This window comes from Pecten maximus, chromosome 8 (assembly GCF_902652985.1).
Source record: "Pecten maximus chromosome 8, xPecMax1.1, whole genome shotgun sequence".
NCBI lineage: Eukaryota > Metazoa > Mollusca > Bivalvia > Pectinida > Pectinidae > Pecten > Pecten maximus.
Genome location: NC_047022.1, coordinates 7,662,146 through 7,681,429, shown reverse-complemented (window position 1 = coordinate 7,681,429; position 19,284 = coordinate 7,662,146). Strand labels below are relative to the sequence as shown.

The 19,284-nt window shown below is 35.2% G+C and overlaps 1 protein-coding gene across 13 annotated transcripts in view; it reads left to right on the top strand.

Annotated features, from left to right (window-relative positions):
* The first annotated feature begins 10,518 nt into the window (after window positions 1-10,518).
* The window catches only part of LOC117333787 (calcium-transporting ATPase sarcoplasmic/endoplasmic reticulum type-like), a 56,768-nt gene continuing 48,002 nt past the window's right edge, over window positions 10,519-19,284 (top strand). For all 13 annotated transcript variants that reach the window (XR_004534006.1, XR_004534007.1, XM_033893211.1 and 10 more), the window contains exons 1-3: window positions 10,519-10,851; window positions 11,111-11,128; window positions 11,248-11,330. Coding sequence is in view for 11 of the 13 variants with exons in the window: in XM_033893211.1 (XP_033749102.1) it covers window positions 10,737-10,851; window positions 11,111-11,128; window positions 11,248-11,330 (216 nt within the window). In the remaining 2 variants the exon portion in view is untranslated. The remainder of the gene's footprint in view (window positions 10,852-11,110; window positions 11,129-11,247; window positions 11,331-19,284) is intronic.

The window sequence follows — 19,284 nt, the reverse complement described above, 5'->3', positions numbered from 1 at the left end:
TCCTTCTCAATATGCATACTTCTTTAGAACTGGTCCTCGTGTACAAAGTGAATCGTGCTATAAATAGATCCCTGGGCTACTTAAACAAAAGGAACAGATCATAAACACATCTGGAAACGCTCAAGTGGACAAATACTCTCAGTTTTACAGACGGAAGTCTCACGCGCGCCTTAAGTCGTGTTCAAGTATTCAACGAATGTCAGACACTGGATGTATTTAGTAGCAAATGAACACGGCAAACACCAATAGTTAAAGGTATATATCGTTAACGCCACACCTGGGGAGAGCAGGATGCATGATTATCTCGTTAGGGCCGCATGTGGTGCAGGAAGCCATATCGACGAAATTACGTAACATGAATAACGAGACAGGAAGTGACGTCATGACCTTGAATTTCGGCTCCTTACTCTTCCTACCTGGCACCAACCAAACTTATTGTTCAATTGTGTCTCTTCACCCATTGTTCTCAGTTGCCCTGCATGTAGGTCTGCTGTTTTGTAAGAGGCGACTAAATTTCGGATCACAGATTTTCTTCCTGATGTCTCCCTCGACACTGTCTCACTTTTGGCCTTTTGTTGAGCGTTCGAAAGCGATGGATTGTATCGAAACATACCAGAGACTCTAAAAATGGTAGTTTTACAGCTAAGAATTTTCGGAGCGGGACGAAAGGTTCGCCTGTTGTCGGTATAATGTGACCGGGTGGAGTGTCCTGTTGGGTGTCTTCGGCAGTATGCTTCAGTGAGGTAGCACTTTAAATCGGTATCAGTTCCACACAAGCGGACAAACACTAACACACACTAAAACATTTCATCTCCACACAAGGAAGGGTCGTCCCTTACAAATGAATCCAAAATCAAGCCATGTTTTCCAGTAGTTCCATATTTCATATGGCTACTGTCCAGACAGTAGCTGGCAGCCGTTTTGTGAATGACCCTTGTAACTAATGCCCATCGGAACATCCTGCCTAGACTAGCAGTAGTAAATAATAGAAATGGTTGAAATTGACGAGGGGTTCCGATCGAGCTAATGCAAGTGTGACGTAATACTTGTTTTTTTTTTTACATTTGGGAGTCCGTAAATAAGGCCTACTTCGGGACTTCAAAGAGACCCGAATTAACCTGCGAGTCCCTTTACAACACCTATAATATGTGTCTGTTCTTTCTTTCGGGACTTTCCTCTTCTGGTATCACCTTGACAACCATCTTAATTCATATGACCTTGGATATGTCCAGGGTGTCTAACCCAGTAAAACATGACGCCCTACTTATCATCCCAAAAACTAATTACTGGATTGCCTACCGTAGTTTTGTTTGTTTATTTGTTTGATTTCTTCTTCTCTCCGCCAGGCTTCGCTTCTAAATGATAGACATGTTAACCTAGTTCCTTCCTTTATCAACGAAAGTAGTATCTATGAGCGCAACCTATCGGAAAGAAATGGTACTACGACAGGTAACCCAGTCTACCAAATCCATTTCTGAAGCAAATGGACTGCGACCACAATTAAGCATTTCCGGGCCCTGTTCCGGGTTCAGGCCCCACGAATACAGTTCCTTAAAATGTATGTATTTCAGGAAAATAAATCAAATGCCTCTTTGAACTTGATTTTTGTCTTTGAATTTAATGTGGATTTATTGTAGATATGTCAATATAGTGTAATATATTGATATAGATAATGTATTTTGTGCTCCATTATCCTATGTGAAGAGTCCTGATTTGACCTCTACCCTTGACCCGGATGTATATAATCCCCGTTGGTGACACATGTTGACAGCTATCTCCAGATAATGCCCAACATACTGTGTTGAAACTTTTATATTTTGTTTCTCAGATGTTGGTCTTGGCCAGGTGAGATAGAAAGATGTATATGAGATTTTGGGAATGTATTATGAATTTTAATGTCACAATGAAACATATAGCGCAGCTAATTGTGGTCTCAGTCCAATTTGAGGTTTATCTTACTGACTCCATTGCCATCGGTTTCCGAGTCCCTCTATGATATTGTACATATCTCTCTACCGAGTATTACTCCATTGGAAGTCTAGTTTAATTCTAGGCCTTGAATTTAGTCAAAGCCTCCATGTGACATATTTCACATATTAAACACGGAACACGTGCCAGTTGATGTTTCGCTTCAGACTGTCATAGTAAGGTGTTTCATCTTCGTGCCTGAAAGATTAATGTTACAATTGTCGTTATTTGGTGATAAACAGTAAAATTCACACAGTCATATTTACTTTTAAATTTGTTTTAAATTGACGAATACAAGAAAAAAACTCTCAAAATACGGAAAGAATGGTTTGCTTTGGGTTCGAATCCTCAATCGGACGAGAAAAAGGTACGGAGTCACCTGCCTGATCACGTTGGTTTTAGCCCACACTCTGGTTTCTCCCCACAGTAAGACCCCCACGCGCGTTTCCATCACAAAGGTGATTAAAATCAGTCGATAACATATTACATGTAATTGTATATTTTATCAATAACTTGTACAAATTCATTTTAATTGTCGTTCTATTAAGTAAATGACATCAAATTGCTACTCACAATAACTATTCTGAAATAAAATAAATATTCATTTGTATTTTTATTTATTTATTTATTTTTTATCATGATGTATATTTAACTATGATAGAAACATTCTCATATTTGACACGGTAAGCTTGTCATGCTTTTACAGACACATATATAGCCTTCAGATAACAAATTTATAACGCTGGCATTGATTGGTTTCATAAATATTGAAAACTAAAACAAAATCCTGTTGAGAGTTGCTATAAAATGGCTGTGCCGAGAACGACGCCGGCCGTTCTCTTGATCGTTAAAACGTCATTTTTGAGGTTCGATTAATTAAATTTTGAACGCCATGAAATTCGTTTAAATTAAGATTAATTAGACTGAACGCCAAGTTAAAATAATTAAACCTTAACGTGTCTGTCCTCAGTTTTTAATTGTGTTTTGTACAGTATACCCATTAACGTAATTTGAATCAGTTTGGCTCAATGAAGTTAAGAGTTCAGAGTTTTAGAACTTGATACGTGATGAGTTTCCCACTACGGTATGACGTCATTTATTTATCAAACTAAATGCTGAAACGGATGAAAAATTGGCAATAGGAATTTAAAAGCAAAATTTCAAAGTAGAATAGATTTTTTTTCGAGCTTTCATCTGAAATGACAAACAAAATTGATCTGCTCTTGATGATTGTAATGATAAATTTATTTGAGTACCCGAGGGGGGTTGGGGTGGGGGTGGGGTGTTTGGTGGGGGTTGGGGGTGGGGATTGAAGGAACAATTCGTCACTTTATATAGTCGAAATATAAAATGGACAAACCTGTAATAATTCTGCCGGCTTCATGCGTCTCCTTCGTTACAATTATCAAAAGAGGCCGAACGTACATCAAAAACAATTCCTCTAGACTTTTCCTTTTTTCTAAGAGTTGATAAAGATTTATTAGTTTTACTACAATACTGTTAATATGGACAATCCATTTAGCATCCTCACTAATATTAACTCCCAAATGCTTGTGAGAGATAACTATCGGGATCGGGTTTCCGTTAAAGTTAAATTCGTGCTCATAAGGTCGGGTCAGATACGAGGTTAATAATGATTAGGTTTTTAAGTGGATTAATTTTTTAGCCAATTTTTTAGCTGTTCCAAATCAAAATTGATAACATTGATAACAAATTTCCTGTTGAATGTGCTAATGCAGTATCATCAGCAAATTAAGTATCTGAAATATCATTTACTTATATATCGGAAATACAGTGGCCTTAAAACTGAACCCTGAAGAACTCTTTCAAAAGAAGTACACTTTTTCATCACAACTGATTGTTTTCTTTCAAGGATGTGTTGTTCAAACTATTTCAATAAATGTTCAAAAGCTTATGAAAAATCCCACAATATAATCGCCGTGAGTTCTTTGTTTCAAGAGCAAATAAGTATTAGAGGGGTTCGGGAGAAATCCAGACTGCAATTTGTACAACAAGCTATGGTCAACGAAGCAATTATACACAAAACCTTTCCGATATAGCTCAATAACGAAATTGGTCTGTAGTTTTCAGGAAGCTCAGAGTTTCCTTTCGTGTAAAGTTCAAAATGAACAAGTTTCCAAGATGTAGGAAAATGACATCAATTAAGAGATTCGGTCAATAGAATCGACAGGGATACAACATACAATATCATTTACTGTTAGTTTTAACATTTTATGGCTTATTCTGTCTGGGCCCGGGGCGGCTATGTTTACTTCCAAAATAAAAAAAAAAAATCTATTATATTTTGGGAAGTCACGTGTAACCCACAATACTAGAGTTTGTTCTCATGTAGAAATCAGCTCGATCGGTTGAGTGTAAGACTTTGTTTTCACTAGGAGGAACCTCAGGGGTCCCAACCCCTAAGGCCCTATGTTCGAAACAATAAACTGATTATTTTGATAAACATTATCTTGTTGTATGTTATATTTACAAACGCGCAATCAATCATTTTCCGTTTACGGAAATTGCCGACAGTTTCCGATGGCACGTCATAGCCTCATGTTCAACTTCTGAATAGGATATAGTGAAATAAGATAGACCTTCAAACGCAAGGTAAAAGTCTGCAATTAAAAAAAGTGGCGTTAAGGAAAAAGTGCTATATTTATGATGACCGGAACAGTTCACACAGTCGCCAATTATACACACATATTCCTTATCTAAGACCCCTGTTCTATCGCGCACAGGATAATTTATTGAATCACTTCTCTCTGATTTAAATATATCTTATTTTTGAAACGGACAACTGGATGAAGGACAAGTTTTATAACTTACAAGCTCGTCTCTAAATTTTCTCTGTGAGATTTAGGAATTCCGCCTCGAAAAAAAGAATTCTTTCAGTTCGTTTTGTGTTTTTTTTTCTTTTCTCCTTTTTTTCTCGGTGTAAAATATTTCCTTTGAAGTCTTGTCATATTGAATAATATGGAACCAAATTTCGATAGTTACCTTCTATACAATATAGACAGAAAAAAAATCAGAATGCGTTGTTTCATATTTTGCGTTAATAAGGTTAGGTCGAATGAACTTCAATATGATAACGGTTAGCTATATAGTTACTAGTTTAGTCGGTGGGTGGGTCGGTCGGTGGGTGGGTGGTTCGGTCGGTCGGTCGATGGTTGGGTCGGTGGGTCGGTCGGTGGGTGGGTCGGTCACAATCGAATTCTTAACGACCCAGGGCTTAAAATAAAATGTGAGGTTAACAGTTTCGAAAATAACTTTTGAACTGGTTACGCTGTTAAAGAATCTGAAAAATGAATCAATACAATAAAAATAAATGGTTCATTGCATGCGATGTACTGGGGCTCGTCGTCAACGCTCCAATAATAAGTAAAAATGCGTTATATATATTTTACGTGTTTGCTCAATCGATGGTTTCTGGTTAACCATTTCAAACAATGATAAAATGCGGAACGGTAGTGTAGGAAATGAATAAATAAATATCAGTTTTATCTTCCGTCTTGTCAAGTTGCATGAGAGAAAATCGATAGAGAGTTTAATTTATTTTTTTTATATATCAGAAATCGAGTCCTAGTATTGAATTCTGTCAACAACGACAGCACACTCCCAAATGAAATCTAGTCGCCAATCTTCTTTGAATAAATAATAGATCATTTTGATATTTGGTCAGATCACGGTTGGCCTTATTTCAATACATTTGATGCACTGATTTTCTTTCGGGCCAGGACAAATTTTAATGTTGACGGGAAACCGACTTATTTTTTATAGAACACAAAAAGCTCTGTCTGTTTGAAACTATAACGGCGCATTACCAAAATCTTATGGTTTTTTTAAAAACTTTATACTGTGTGCGGGAGTCCCGTTCTTGTACCAAACATTACATTTTTTGATTATTTTTAAAGCTGGGCATGAATTCGTTTCTCAAGGCATTTAAGTTTAAGAAAAAAAATCCTTAATCTTGTAACTTGTTAGTTCACCTGGTCCGAAGTACAGGTGTACAAAAACCCTTAACTCCAGTACAGGTGTATAAAAACCTTTAACCCAGTACAGGTGTACAAACCCTTAACCCAGTACAGGTGTACAAAAACCCTTAACCCATTACAGGTGTACAAAAACCCTTAACCCAGTACAGGTGTACAAAAACCCTTAACCCAGTACAGGTGTACAAAACCCTTAACCCAGTACAGGTGTACAAAAACCCTTAACCCAGTACAGGTGTACAAAACCCTTAACCCAGTACAGGTGTACAAAAACCCTTAACCCAGTACAGGTGTACAAACCCTTAACCCAGTACAGGTGTACAAAAACCCTTAACCCAGTACAGGTGTACAAACCCTTAACCCAGTACAGGTGTACAAAAACCCTTAACCCAGTACAGGTGTACAAAAACCCTTAACCCAGTACAGATGTACAAAAACCCTTAACCCAGTACAGGTGTACAAAACCCTTAACCCAGTACAGGTGTACAAAAACCCTTAACCCAGTACAGGTGTACAAACCCTTAACCCAGTACAGGGGTTCATTAACTCTCATGAACCCTTAAACCCCCTCCACTCCCCAAACCCTCCCCACCCCTCCCCTTGCGACATGGACATTTCGATCTTGGATAGATTATATATGACGTAATTCAAACCCGTCATGTCGTTGCCAGAAACTTACACGTATACAAAACCTATATTTAGATATGATAGGTACAGCTTTAGAGGGAACTTTAAATACCCCTTTGTCATCTTAAGTGTGCAAAAGCACGAACTATTTTCCACGCGTGTTTAGTTTTAATCCATATAATTACATGATACTCCTCTCAATCTAGTCACGTGATACTCCTCTCAATCTAGTCACGTGATACTCCTCTCAATCAAGTTCGACTTTATAGAATGTAACTCATTCAACTCCATTGGTCCACGTGTATAGGTATGCGTAGTATCAACACTGTAGTAACTGATGACGAAATAAAGACCGGGATTTCGTTATCACATCTGTGTCACCATTTTGTGACGTTTTCACGTAAAACTCACTTCAAATTAATCTAACCTGAGACAGTGCGCTCCGGTATACTTTTTTCCGGAAATACACACAAAGATTCTTTGATTACTTTATCAGCACTTCGGCAGTATTTCCATCCTGTTTTAGATAAGTCGTGTATCATCTCATCTACAGTCAACAAAGACTTGTACACATTTTTTTTCATATTTCCATTTGTCATATATCATTTGGTTTATTTTGTTTAACGTCCCGCTATAACAGTCAGGGTCATTTAAGGGCGTGCCTAGTTTTGGGGGTGGAAGAAAATCAGAGTACCCGGAGAAAAAAACCCGGCATACGGTCAGTACCTGGCATTACTGCCCCATGTGGGTTTCGAACTCGCGACCCAGAGGTGGAGGGCTTGTAATAAATTGTCGGGACTCGGTCTCGGCCACTGATTCAATAACAGTAATAAAATATTATATTTAATCTCTACCGTTTACTTGATTCATTTTTAATGCATGTCAATCTTCTGAATATGTGTGTTCAAGGATATGTCACCCGTAATCTTATCTCGGAATGAAAAAAGATTAATATGTTATTAAAATTGCAAATAAAAATCAAATTATTTTAAAGCTACACTGCTATCAAAACTTTTGTGATAATTACGTCTTATTCAATTATGACGTCATAATTCAATGACGTCAAATGCGTTTTGACGTCACAAAAGAAATAGGCATGTATCTCTAGTTCACATTTTATACCATGGTGAGAAAGTGTTTCACTAATGTTAGCAAATAAATATTTCATATAGAAAACAAAACCTTTCACTCTGGGATTATCCACCCCGCGGGACACGAGACCAATAGCGTGATGAGAAAACAATTTTGGTTCTTGACGTTTTTCTGCTTTAGGATTGGTAAGGAATTCTATATACAATTTTGATGTAAATCCAATTTGTAATAATACAGAAACTATCAAGATAATATCGATTAGATTGACACAAAGTTTTGATATCACTGCATAACAATGAAACCATCCTATATTACCTTATATAATTTACATTTATGGCATAAATTAGATAAATTCGACGAATACAACATACAACAATCCCCCTCCCAAGAAATCACGTGACAATTTACGAGAAAAATGTAATGTTGTTTATAACCAATAATATAAAAATAAATCTTGACGTATACTTGACGTATAGATAGATGTACACAAGGTTTCCAAATGGATACTGGTTAACCATTTCAAACCATGATGTAATGTAGATTTCAGGCGATTGGAGAAAAATTCTTCTGTGACTACGTGTCAATCATAGGCTTATAACAAGAAATTTGTGACAGAATTGTATGACTAACGATTATTCTGACGTCATTACCCTCGTCGAATAACTGGACTATTCCCTGTTGGATCAGAATCGAGGCATCGTCTTAAATATTGGTGTATATTGTTTTTAAGGTTACCGGATTTTTTTATTTTTTTTTTTAACGTCCTATTAACAGCCAGGGTCATTTAAGGACGTGCCAGGTTTTGGAGGTGGAGGAAAGCCGGAGTACCCGGAGAAAAACCACTGGCCTACGGTCAGTACCTGGCAACTGCCCCACGTAGGTTTCGAACTCGCAACCCAGTGGTGGAAGGCTAGTGTTAAAGTGTCGGGACACCTTAACCACTCGGCCACCGCGGCCCCTAGGTCACCGGGTAACAAATACAAAAAAAAATAACAAAAAAACAATTGATAATTGTGGTAAACAATACATTTTCATTTAAATATTAAAAGGCTAGATTTCGGCAGTTCTAATAAGAAATTACAGATAAATTGGAATGTCAATTGTTCCTCCCATCTACTCCAGCGGTTGATTTCATGCATTTTATATTTAATACATATATCTATATAAGCCCACTGAATGACAATTACTATTGATCTGAGAGCAACAGACACTTTGGTTAACCAGTCGTAGTGATGATGACATGTGTATAGCGAAAATATGATTTCCTAGTCCGTGTATCATACGCATTATTATTACAATCATTTAATTTGATTTAAATATATTGTGAACAAGACAACTGGACAAGAGATAAGTTTTTACAACTTAAGAACAATCTTTTCAAATTTCATTTTCCCATGCCTTTCTATAAACAGTAATGCAAAGATTTGTCGGAATTTAAATTTTTCTTTTTTTATATTTTGATATTTTTCAAAAATAATGTAACAATATTTCATGGTTTGACACTATCAGAAATCAGAAGCTGTCTGTCCCTATAAAAGATTATCAGAGGAGAGGAATTAATATATGCTTTAAGCACAGGCGTCTTCATCTGGTTAGAATTTATAGTTATAGAAAAAAATGTTGATATAGTAGGAGTAGGGGCTAGTATGTTTTCTATAAGTACCAACCAGATACATACGCCTGTGTTTTAAGCTTGTTTTCAAGTCCTCGTTGTATTTATATGATAAAACTGTAGTTTGTAAATGTTGGAAAAAAAAATTGTTATTATGTATATATTGTACATAGTGTTTTCTATGCAAGACAAGTTGAAATGAATCGACTGATCAATTATCTAATATATATATATATATATATATAATACGCACATGTATCATGTTTTGTGCTATCTGACTCGTAACCAGGTTGATTTTCTTATTTTTTTATTTTATTTTCTTCCATTTTAAGAAACCCATTCAAACCACTTAGTGACTTTTATGTGTAATACAATGTAAATGACACCAAACCAGCGCGACTTGATTAAATCTGCCTAAATGTGCTCAATTAGTTGGTCTCAGTGTATTAGACCCTCTTTTTTTTCAAAGATTTTTATTCTCTGTGATGTTTGTTAAAGATTGAAAAAAAACCCACTTTTATTATAGATTTATAATTCTTATTCTGTATCTCAGTCATTTTTTTAAATTTACATGCCACATTGTAATATTAATTGTATGTTTTATTTTACATTGTGAAGTCTTCTTAGTAATATGACTATTTTACCTGAATAGATATCATTACTACATGTGTACTTGAACTATGTGGGGGAAATCGCTTAAAATGTTGCTGTTGTTGTGGTGAATATATTCTTCAAATATTTTCAACAGTTCACGTAGACTGTACCTACGAGATATATAATTATTGCTAGTGAATGAGAGTGCCATATGCTTTCCACTGCGCTACCCAGGTTAACAGCTGTTAACCAATGTGTACCGTTATAAAATTTGTTATATGGCCATGTGCTGGTCTTAAAATAGTAACATAACGGTGCTACCCTATGACGTAGGCAAAGTAACATTATCCAACCAAGGAATACTAGCCAATCAAAACAGTACACATTTAGTTTATCCGTGAATAAAGCATTTGGGTCAACCTATTCCGGTTTACCCGTCAGTGTCTCAAATATTTTAAGTAGGGAACAAAACTCGCTGTAAGGACATTTCGAATTAGTTCCCATGTTAAAAGAATACAAATATGTTCTAAATGTGTTCAAATACATCATTATTTTACAACGCGGGCACAGCCTATTTTTAGCAGCCTCTGTCTGACCTCCCCTACAAAGTCGATTCGTCCACTGTACCTAACACGGTGATCTGCTTTGGAGCGTTTGTCGAGGTGAAGTGGTTTGCCCGAACACCGAAGAAAATCAAGCTAGAAATTGCATGTTTCTGGCTTGAATTTTCGTTCCTTTCACCAATCTTTCATTTTGGGATATATTTGGGGTAAAGGGTCCATTCACAGGATTTTTATATGAAGTGAAGGTGATTTTTCGTGAAATTTATACTCAAAACATTCGGTGCAATGGAATATGCACACACAAAATCGACAGAGGAAGTACTCGAATACTTCAATGTCGAAACGAGCGGTCTATCGGAGGAGCAAGTTAAAGTAAACACAGAGAAATACGGTCCGAATGGTAAGTACGAATTTAACATATGAACATTTGAATCACCTTGAAAGAGTGAAAATATGCGAGCTTCTCCGCGTGGTGGTCACGTTGGCTGCGTGTAACAATCGCCATATTTGATATAATCAGATAAAAGTAGTCGATAAATAAAAATGAATTAACTTTGAATAACCTTATATGATTATGTTAAATCATTATGAACATAACTTATTTAGTTGTACACATCATCACATAATCTATTAATTCATTTTTCTGTTTTATTTTGCAGAACTACCGACGGAAGAGGGTAAGTAAAGTGTGGAATTTTTATCGGTGGATTTACTCTGGTGAAATGTCACCCGTGAAAAGGATTTCGTTATCGTGATCATTATTTTGTATTCAGAGGACCTTAATTGTTTTCTCCAGGTAAACCACTATGGGAACTGATCCTAGAACAATTCGACGATCTTTTAGTGAAGATTCTCTTGCTAGCAGCTATAATCTCATTTGTAAGTATACTTTTAACTATGTCATAATTAGAAGTGTCAACACGACACGTGGACCGGTTGTATGTGATTAGTACCAAACTGTTAAAACCATGTGATATATATATACAAATATTATAGAGGGCAGATCTAACATCACTGGCGGATATTTGAAACATCTGCCCATTGGAAGGAACTGGAATAGCATCTGTGTACATGGAAATTAGATAAAAGGATTAACACAGTTTTACATGTGTGCATAGTTTGTGATCATTATATGTATACCAGTATGCCTAGTCGTTGTACCCGACCTAAAATTCGAGAGAAACATTTTATGGCAACTGGAGACGGAGGATGGGTGAATTGTGATAATTGATATATGGAAAGAAGTGATTTAGTCAGACGGAGATCGGTTGATTATGTACCGTGTGTACAAGGGTGGGCTATAGCTATAATCCATGGTTGCAGATAACAAGATCTGTCTGGAAACATTTCCCTTTTCAAGGAAGGAGTCTTTGTGATGAATACAATGCATTCTCCATAAGTGTTGGTCTAACATGGTATATAAATTTATAATAGCAAATCACATTCCACAGTCTAGACAAATGTCTGCCATTTTCAAGGTGGTAGTCGAAGTATCCTCTCATTTGAAGGGATGTACTGGAACTCAGCATTTCTTGCAAGTTTGAGAATGATAACCTGTATTTAGTCCCAAAAAACAAAAGAATATTGTTTTTGTCTAGCAACCAATAAAGTTTAAATTAACATAAAAGTTCTGAAGTCCTGAAACTGTCACAAAATGCCCCAATCCTACTATACAAATTGAACTGTCCCTAGTATATGTAATATTAGAAACAAGTTTCTTGTGAAGCTTGGAAATGTGCATTAATGTCTTCATGGAGATCTCTTAAAAGATCAGCTAAAACCTTGTAACTTTATGTTTAGAATTTATATTTTCATTTAAAATATCCTTATGCCAAGAAAATTTTCAGCTATTGATTACTAATTCTTAAAAATAGAAATTGAAAGAGGCAGTGATTTGTGACTAGTATACCCTATCTGCCATTTTCTCTGACATGTTTAAGAGGTTGTAAAAGAAATATTTCGAACATGCAATACTTTATTTTGTTGTATTGATAACAGTTCCCTTCATAGAAAAATGTGACCTGTTCTGAAAATCCTGCTACATGTGTATTTATGGACACAGGATGTTGTAAAGTCAGTGTTAAACAGTTTCACTATCTGTAGATCTCTGTATATACAAACTGGTATACATCCTTCCACGGCTATTTTTGTTTTTATGCTAGCTCTATATATAATGACTCACACAGACAATAACTGATTGAAATTCATCAATTACATGCATCACTTAACCGACAACATTCAGCTATGCTCCTGAACACAGGTGATTTTCACCTTTTCCAATTGAGATTCAGAATATTGTGTAGTTACTTTTGATCATGACCTTGATCACAAGGTCATAGGCAGTAATAATTAGGTCAGATGTTCAGTACTCCTGTACTATACTAGAGTATGCATACATGTATGTAATCTATCACAAATACTTGATGTAACTTCATTTCTAATATGAAAATTATGTGTTGAGATCTTAGAGCTAGTATATACATATATATACTTGAGATACAAATGTGCAGCTATTTTACCAGCCTCACTGATGTTGGGACTCATGGTCTCTGGCTTTTCAATCTTGGAGTACTACTAACTATGACTTAATGAATGTATTAATAAAGAATTTAATTTCAAAATTTTAGAAGATCCTACTACAAAAGAACACTGATCATGAGTTGTCCTTGTCTGCTTAAATTTGGGGGGAAAAAATAAAAAAAAAAATGAAAGATTCTTAACTTGGGGAATCTAACAAGTATCACAAAGCTTAACTATGGAAAATATCACAGGCATGTCATTATTATCTCGAGGTAGACTGCTTGTGCTTTCAAATTCAATAAAAAAAAATCTTGCAACATGCAACAAGTTTTTGGTAAAACATTTATCATAGTTATAAGGTTTTAGTTTGCAATACAGTGATTTTTCTAAGTCCTCACAATCTAGTTCCTTTATTACTTAGGAAAATCGTCTGTTCTTTACAAACGCTGTGGCCATGGTCTGTTACCAATTAATGGGGATAATATATTATTATACCGAAATTTAGTGTTGTAAGGGGAGGTAACTCATATGTTACAATATTTAATTGTAAACTCCCAGTGAATACATTGTAGATAAAATTAGAAAACACCACCACTTAATCCAAAAATATTTGTATAATTTAAGAAATTTCTAAATATCAAACTTTGTGCTTAATTTTCATACACTAAATTATATAATATAATGAGTGTAGATTTTACAAAATGGTCGGTTGGAGGTCCTGTATACTTGTTAATAGCTGATAAATAACCCGTCCTGGAAATAGTGGGTTCAAACGGAGGAACAGCAGGCTGGTTTTGTTGGCAACCAGACTTAATATGAATTACAGTGATCAAAGAGCTTAGAACTTAAGCATTGAACAGGGATTAAAGTTGAAACACACTAGTGATGGGAAAATCAATTACATATTCAAAATCGATCATCAGTTATAATTGGAAAGGCCTTCCGAAGTAGTTAATCAGTTATGTAATCGGATGACAGTTTATTCAACTGTCCTATAAAATACATCAATTACCAGTTGTTGTTATTCTTATGTCAATTTGATTTTAGAATATATCCAACATCTAAGTAGGATTCACTAATAATTGAAACATGCGAACAGTTTATTTTGTTTTTATGTATTCTACGTAAACGTAGGCAATGGTATTTGTTTAATCTTAAATCCAGGAAAAAAACAATATACTAAGATCAATTATAAAAAAAATTCTATTGATTATCAGATCAGTTGATGTTCGTAGTTAATCAATTATATCTGAGCATCACTAACAGGTGAACAATATTTTCATGTGTTATATTTTGACAATTGAAGGTTGTTACCACTATTTCTCAGAAAGTATCGAGTGATGTCACTTAAACTTGATGTTCAGCTTTAGAGTTTTTTCCCTACAAACTGGACATATACTTTTCTTAAAATCATATCGTAGAGATCCTTTGACTTCCACTAAATAATTAATTAATAATTATCAGGACAAACAGCAGAGTCTAAAGCCGTAATTAAAACTACAACACATCTTGTTAGTCAATGTTGAGATAATAATCTGAGAGTTAATAAATATCCACATCCACCTCAACTAAAGACAATGATTGTATGATGTACCTATCAGCTCAGATGGATTTACTTGGCTTGCAATTCTGATAAAACTTCAGTGGAATGTGCAAGTTTGGTGTTTCCATGTATCTACTGTGTGATGTGTACTGGCCGGTTATGCACGTAAAACTGTTCTTGCCATAAATACAACAGGCTATAAGACATTGACCTTTCCATATTTTACCAAGCCTACCACACATCTATGATAACTGGTTGCAGCTGAATTTGTCTCTTGACTGGCAGATCTGCTGGTAGGGATCTGAAGAAGCAAGCTATCAGCTTTTGTTTGATGGAAGACAGCCAGTACATATAGGCTAGTATTAATTAGCCGGCAGATGAAGATGTCAGATTGCGTCTTATATAGCACAGTGTAACCAACCACCCCGGCAAGTATATTGTAAAACAAAGGCCCAGACCTAGAGTTTTTCTCCAGAGATGCACATCCCTTCTTTTTGAAGATCAGAGAATTCAGAATTTGTACGAAGTACAGGAAATTACTCCAGCATTTTATTCATTATACATCCGTGTATACACACAATCTAAATGTTAATTTTGTCCATCTTGGCAAAAATTGAACGAAAAGAATCATGAATAGAAAGAATCAAGACTAAAGAAAAGGGGCCAGGCATTGATTATGGAATATAGAGCATTGCCTGGTCTTTACTTACCTATAGCTATGTATAATAGTTTGGGAATGTTACAGCGTCTTTGGTCTTATTTCAAGAAGAATGTTATACAGTATATAATTAATCATTTGGGAATTATCAGAATAAATAAATTTACTGGAACAATTGCAAAATTTTGGAAGTAGATAATTTCAATTGTGAAAGCATATATATATATGGGAACCATTGTCATCCTAAAGTCCTTAAAAGATTCAATTGTGAAAGCATCTATGGAACCATATTCGCCCTAATTATAAAGTCTTTAAGAAAGCCCCCTACAGATATCGATATTTATAAATTAACCTGTTAAAATATATAGACATGAGGTATGAGCGCTACTTACAAATTAAATCTGTACAAATTAAATAAGCTTTTAAATAAAGGATAATTACTTCATATATTGCTTTAGAAATGTTTGGTAGCCACTTTAGACCATGGTCAAGCAATTTGAATAAAGTTAGCTTAAGTGGTTTAAATAATACACATAATGGCTCAGAGATAGCTATAATGTGTTTATAAGACTTCAGGTGTGAGGACTGGCGACCAACGTTTGTCCAGGCCATGGCCACTGAACGACATGTCTGTTCCCAGTGTAAAACATTAACAGTTCCTTAATCACTGTAGATGTGTTTTAAATATCCGGAGTATGCAATTCTGAATTTGAAGGACAATGACGTTTTGCTCTCAAAGGATTTGTTTATATTTTATATTGTCCCTTTATTGTCTAGTAGAAGTTGTACATGCTTATCAGATCTGAGAAACAAAAGCATGAACCGAATACTTGTGTGCTATATTGTTTTGGAGGACAGACTGGTGCTCATTAATTGAGGGCCACAGCTTGTGCACATCACATATTGTAGTCTGTATATTACTTGGTACTGTACCTGTCGATAGTATGATTTTGGATTGTTCATGAGAAATGGATATTATGCTGTTTGGAAAAATGTTGAAATCCTGTCTTGAAAAGCCCGAAATTTGCTCATAACATGGATTCATGGCACAACCCAGCATTATCTCTGTAAGATATATAAAATTAAGAACGACTGAAAATCTGGTCTGCATTTACGGTGCCTTAATATTATCAGAAATGGTGCATTGAAGTTTTATTTTCTGACTAAATATGTTCAACACTACCACCTGTCTAAGTTCTTTCCTTCTTTTCCCGTAAAAACATCGGTGCCCTGAAATAGCACCCCAATGCATCTTAAACCCCATGACCTCCCTTATTGTTCATTCTATGTATGAAATGATCACGGCAGGCTCTGCATGCCATTTCTTTCTCCCGAAACCACTACCTTGCCGAGCAACCAGCATGCTCTTTGCACACCACCCCAATAAAAACTGACATCTCTATTGTAGCATGATTTACCACCAGAAAAAAACAATCAGGAGTTTAGAATATAACTTTTATGCATTTGTCCGTTTCCAATAACTCCTGTACTTTTGTTCATACAGCTTGACTGTAAATTTCAGTGTCTTCCAATTGCAACCACTGGATAGTATATATGTACATACATGTAAATGTACATAGCAAACATATAGATAGGATAAATTTGGCAGATCTTAGATCAGAACAGGTATTATATGTTCAGGGGTCGTTTTCCGTTGATCCGATTGGAGAAGATCTAGATTTATGAGAAGATTTAAATTCAAGCTCGTTCTAGAGAGAGACCTTTACCTCCACCATGTTTGAACAAAGTCTGATCGACCTCGCACTATTGATTGTGTAAATGTAACTGATACTTGTCCAATAAAATAATGCAGTCGTTATGTAATGGTATTGAAAGATTTGTCAGCAATTAATTGAATGAAAATTGATTTTTCTATTCAGTTTCACCTCATCAGTAAAATCATTTTATAAAATATCTAGAGATTTCCCATCATTTAAAATTTGTTTAAAAAAAAAAAGAACATTTGTTCAATCAAAAATATTTTGCAGATTCTTTTCAAGCTCATTCAATATGTTTAAGATTTTAAAATCTTGTTTAAATCTTGAAATCATATTATGAATTAATGAGAAATTTGAATACAGTATATTCTGTATATGGTATATAATTCTATTACTATGATTTGATTAATTTGGCCTAAAGTTGTGTGGTAATTGTATAATTTGCGGCCCCCAATCTTTGATGTTACACTAGGGTAGAGGGAGGGTGCTTCAAATTCTTTATATATGGTACATTCACATTTCAGAATGTTAATCATGATCATGATTATACCATATTTTTACCTGTCTGAAAAAATTTGACCCCTAACTCTACCCTGCGTGTACAACTGTCATGATTGAACATCCCAACAACTAAAAAATTCAAGCAGGATTGTGCAATTCTGTCACTCGTGATCTTTGATATTCAGTAGAATATCACTTGAGCTGAAAAAGCGTTCCAGGTCGATGATCAAAATACATCCACCTAACACCAGAGTTCAGCGTTTGTACGTCATACATCTATATTTACGAGTGTGTGATACAGCAATATACAATTTCATCAAAATCGTGTTATTGTACGTACAAAGCTATAGCTATTTCATTGTGTAGTCAGGCTTAGTTACACCAATATAAAGATATATTACTGGTGTTAAAAAGACGGCCTTGTTGGAGGTTATTTAAAGGTCAAAGTTGTTAAAAGAGTTCGGAATTGTAGGTGGTTTATTTATTGTAAAGTATACATGTACCTTAGACATTAAATGACTTCGTAGATTTAAATGTCTTTGTAGATATTATGTATTTAACTACTAGTACTGTATATATTGCTGTTATTGATTTTCTTACGAAATATGTTATTTCATAGCAAATGGTGGCATGGATAATCCTTTCCCACATAATACAGTTGTTTTCTTATTCAGTTTGTATAATACATTGTTCATGAAAATACTACTGGGCTAAAAAAATCTGCAGAATTAGATTGAGCTGTTGAACTGTACACATTTCGCAGGACTGGCATTTAAGAATTTTTGTATAGTCAGTGTCTGAAAGTAACTCTGAATTCTCCATAGACAATAGGTCTACAGAAAACTGAAATTCCATAGCCCAAGTAATTTTTCCATAGACCCATTTTTTACAACATGCTTTTAGTAGCAGAGTGATAGTCGTTAAACTTATTGTGAAATAAGTGCAATGTTGTTAATGAAATAAAAAAAATGAGAATCAATTGTAATTGTTAATAAGATTTTTATTTGTGATTGTTAATCAGTTCTTTTTTAAATTTTATTTTTTAAAATTTATTTTATTGAAAAGAAGCTGGCATCATTTAACATGTTGACAGTTTTTTCTGATTCGACCATAGCTATATTGTGTACAAATATCCGGCAGGATTTGTCATTCTCATATGTGATCCCATTGTCTAGTTTTTTTGCTCTATCAAGACGGCAAAGTGCAACATAATCAAGAAATGAAAAATCCTGTTTTGCTACCGCATGGGCATTTCTGAACTTGTTCCTCAGATTTTGTAATTGAGCTAAGCTGAGCTGTCTCATTGCTGTGACTCCCTCCGACTTATTTGGCTCTCGTTTGTTTAAGAATGCCTTCTCGGCATCTTTATGGCTTATACTTTCTCATGGGCCTTGACACTATCTAATTTAAAGTTATTTGTACCATCAACCCATATCTGGGACAGCGAATTTCCCGTACCATGCTTATTTTTCTTTTCACAACAGTACCTACATTTCATCACGTTGTCCTCGACCTCGTAACATAACCAGTCTCTTCCAACAAGCCAGTGGCGTTGAAAAGTCCTTTCTCTGGTGTTGTCGTCATATGCCTTTCGTTTAGCATGTAACTGTGTCGCCGAGGAATAAGCAGAGGAATGTTTTCGCTTCGTATTTGGTTTAGCACCTTCATAATACTTTAACATGTGCGCCATGTTGTTTTGAATAACTGCGTCATGCAAACGCTTGCATCGTTCGGTGTCAAATCACTCAGACGCTTGAAGCAAATACACCCTGCTGACGCGCTTTTCTCGGAAGATTTACTTTTATTTGTGCTCATTTATTACTGGATCATTAGTCAAAAGACAAGGAAAGATTTTGTTATCATGTGTCACGAGGAAAATTTAATATCAAGACT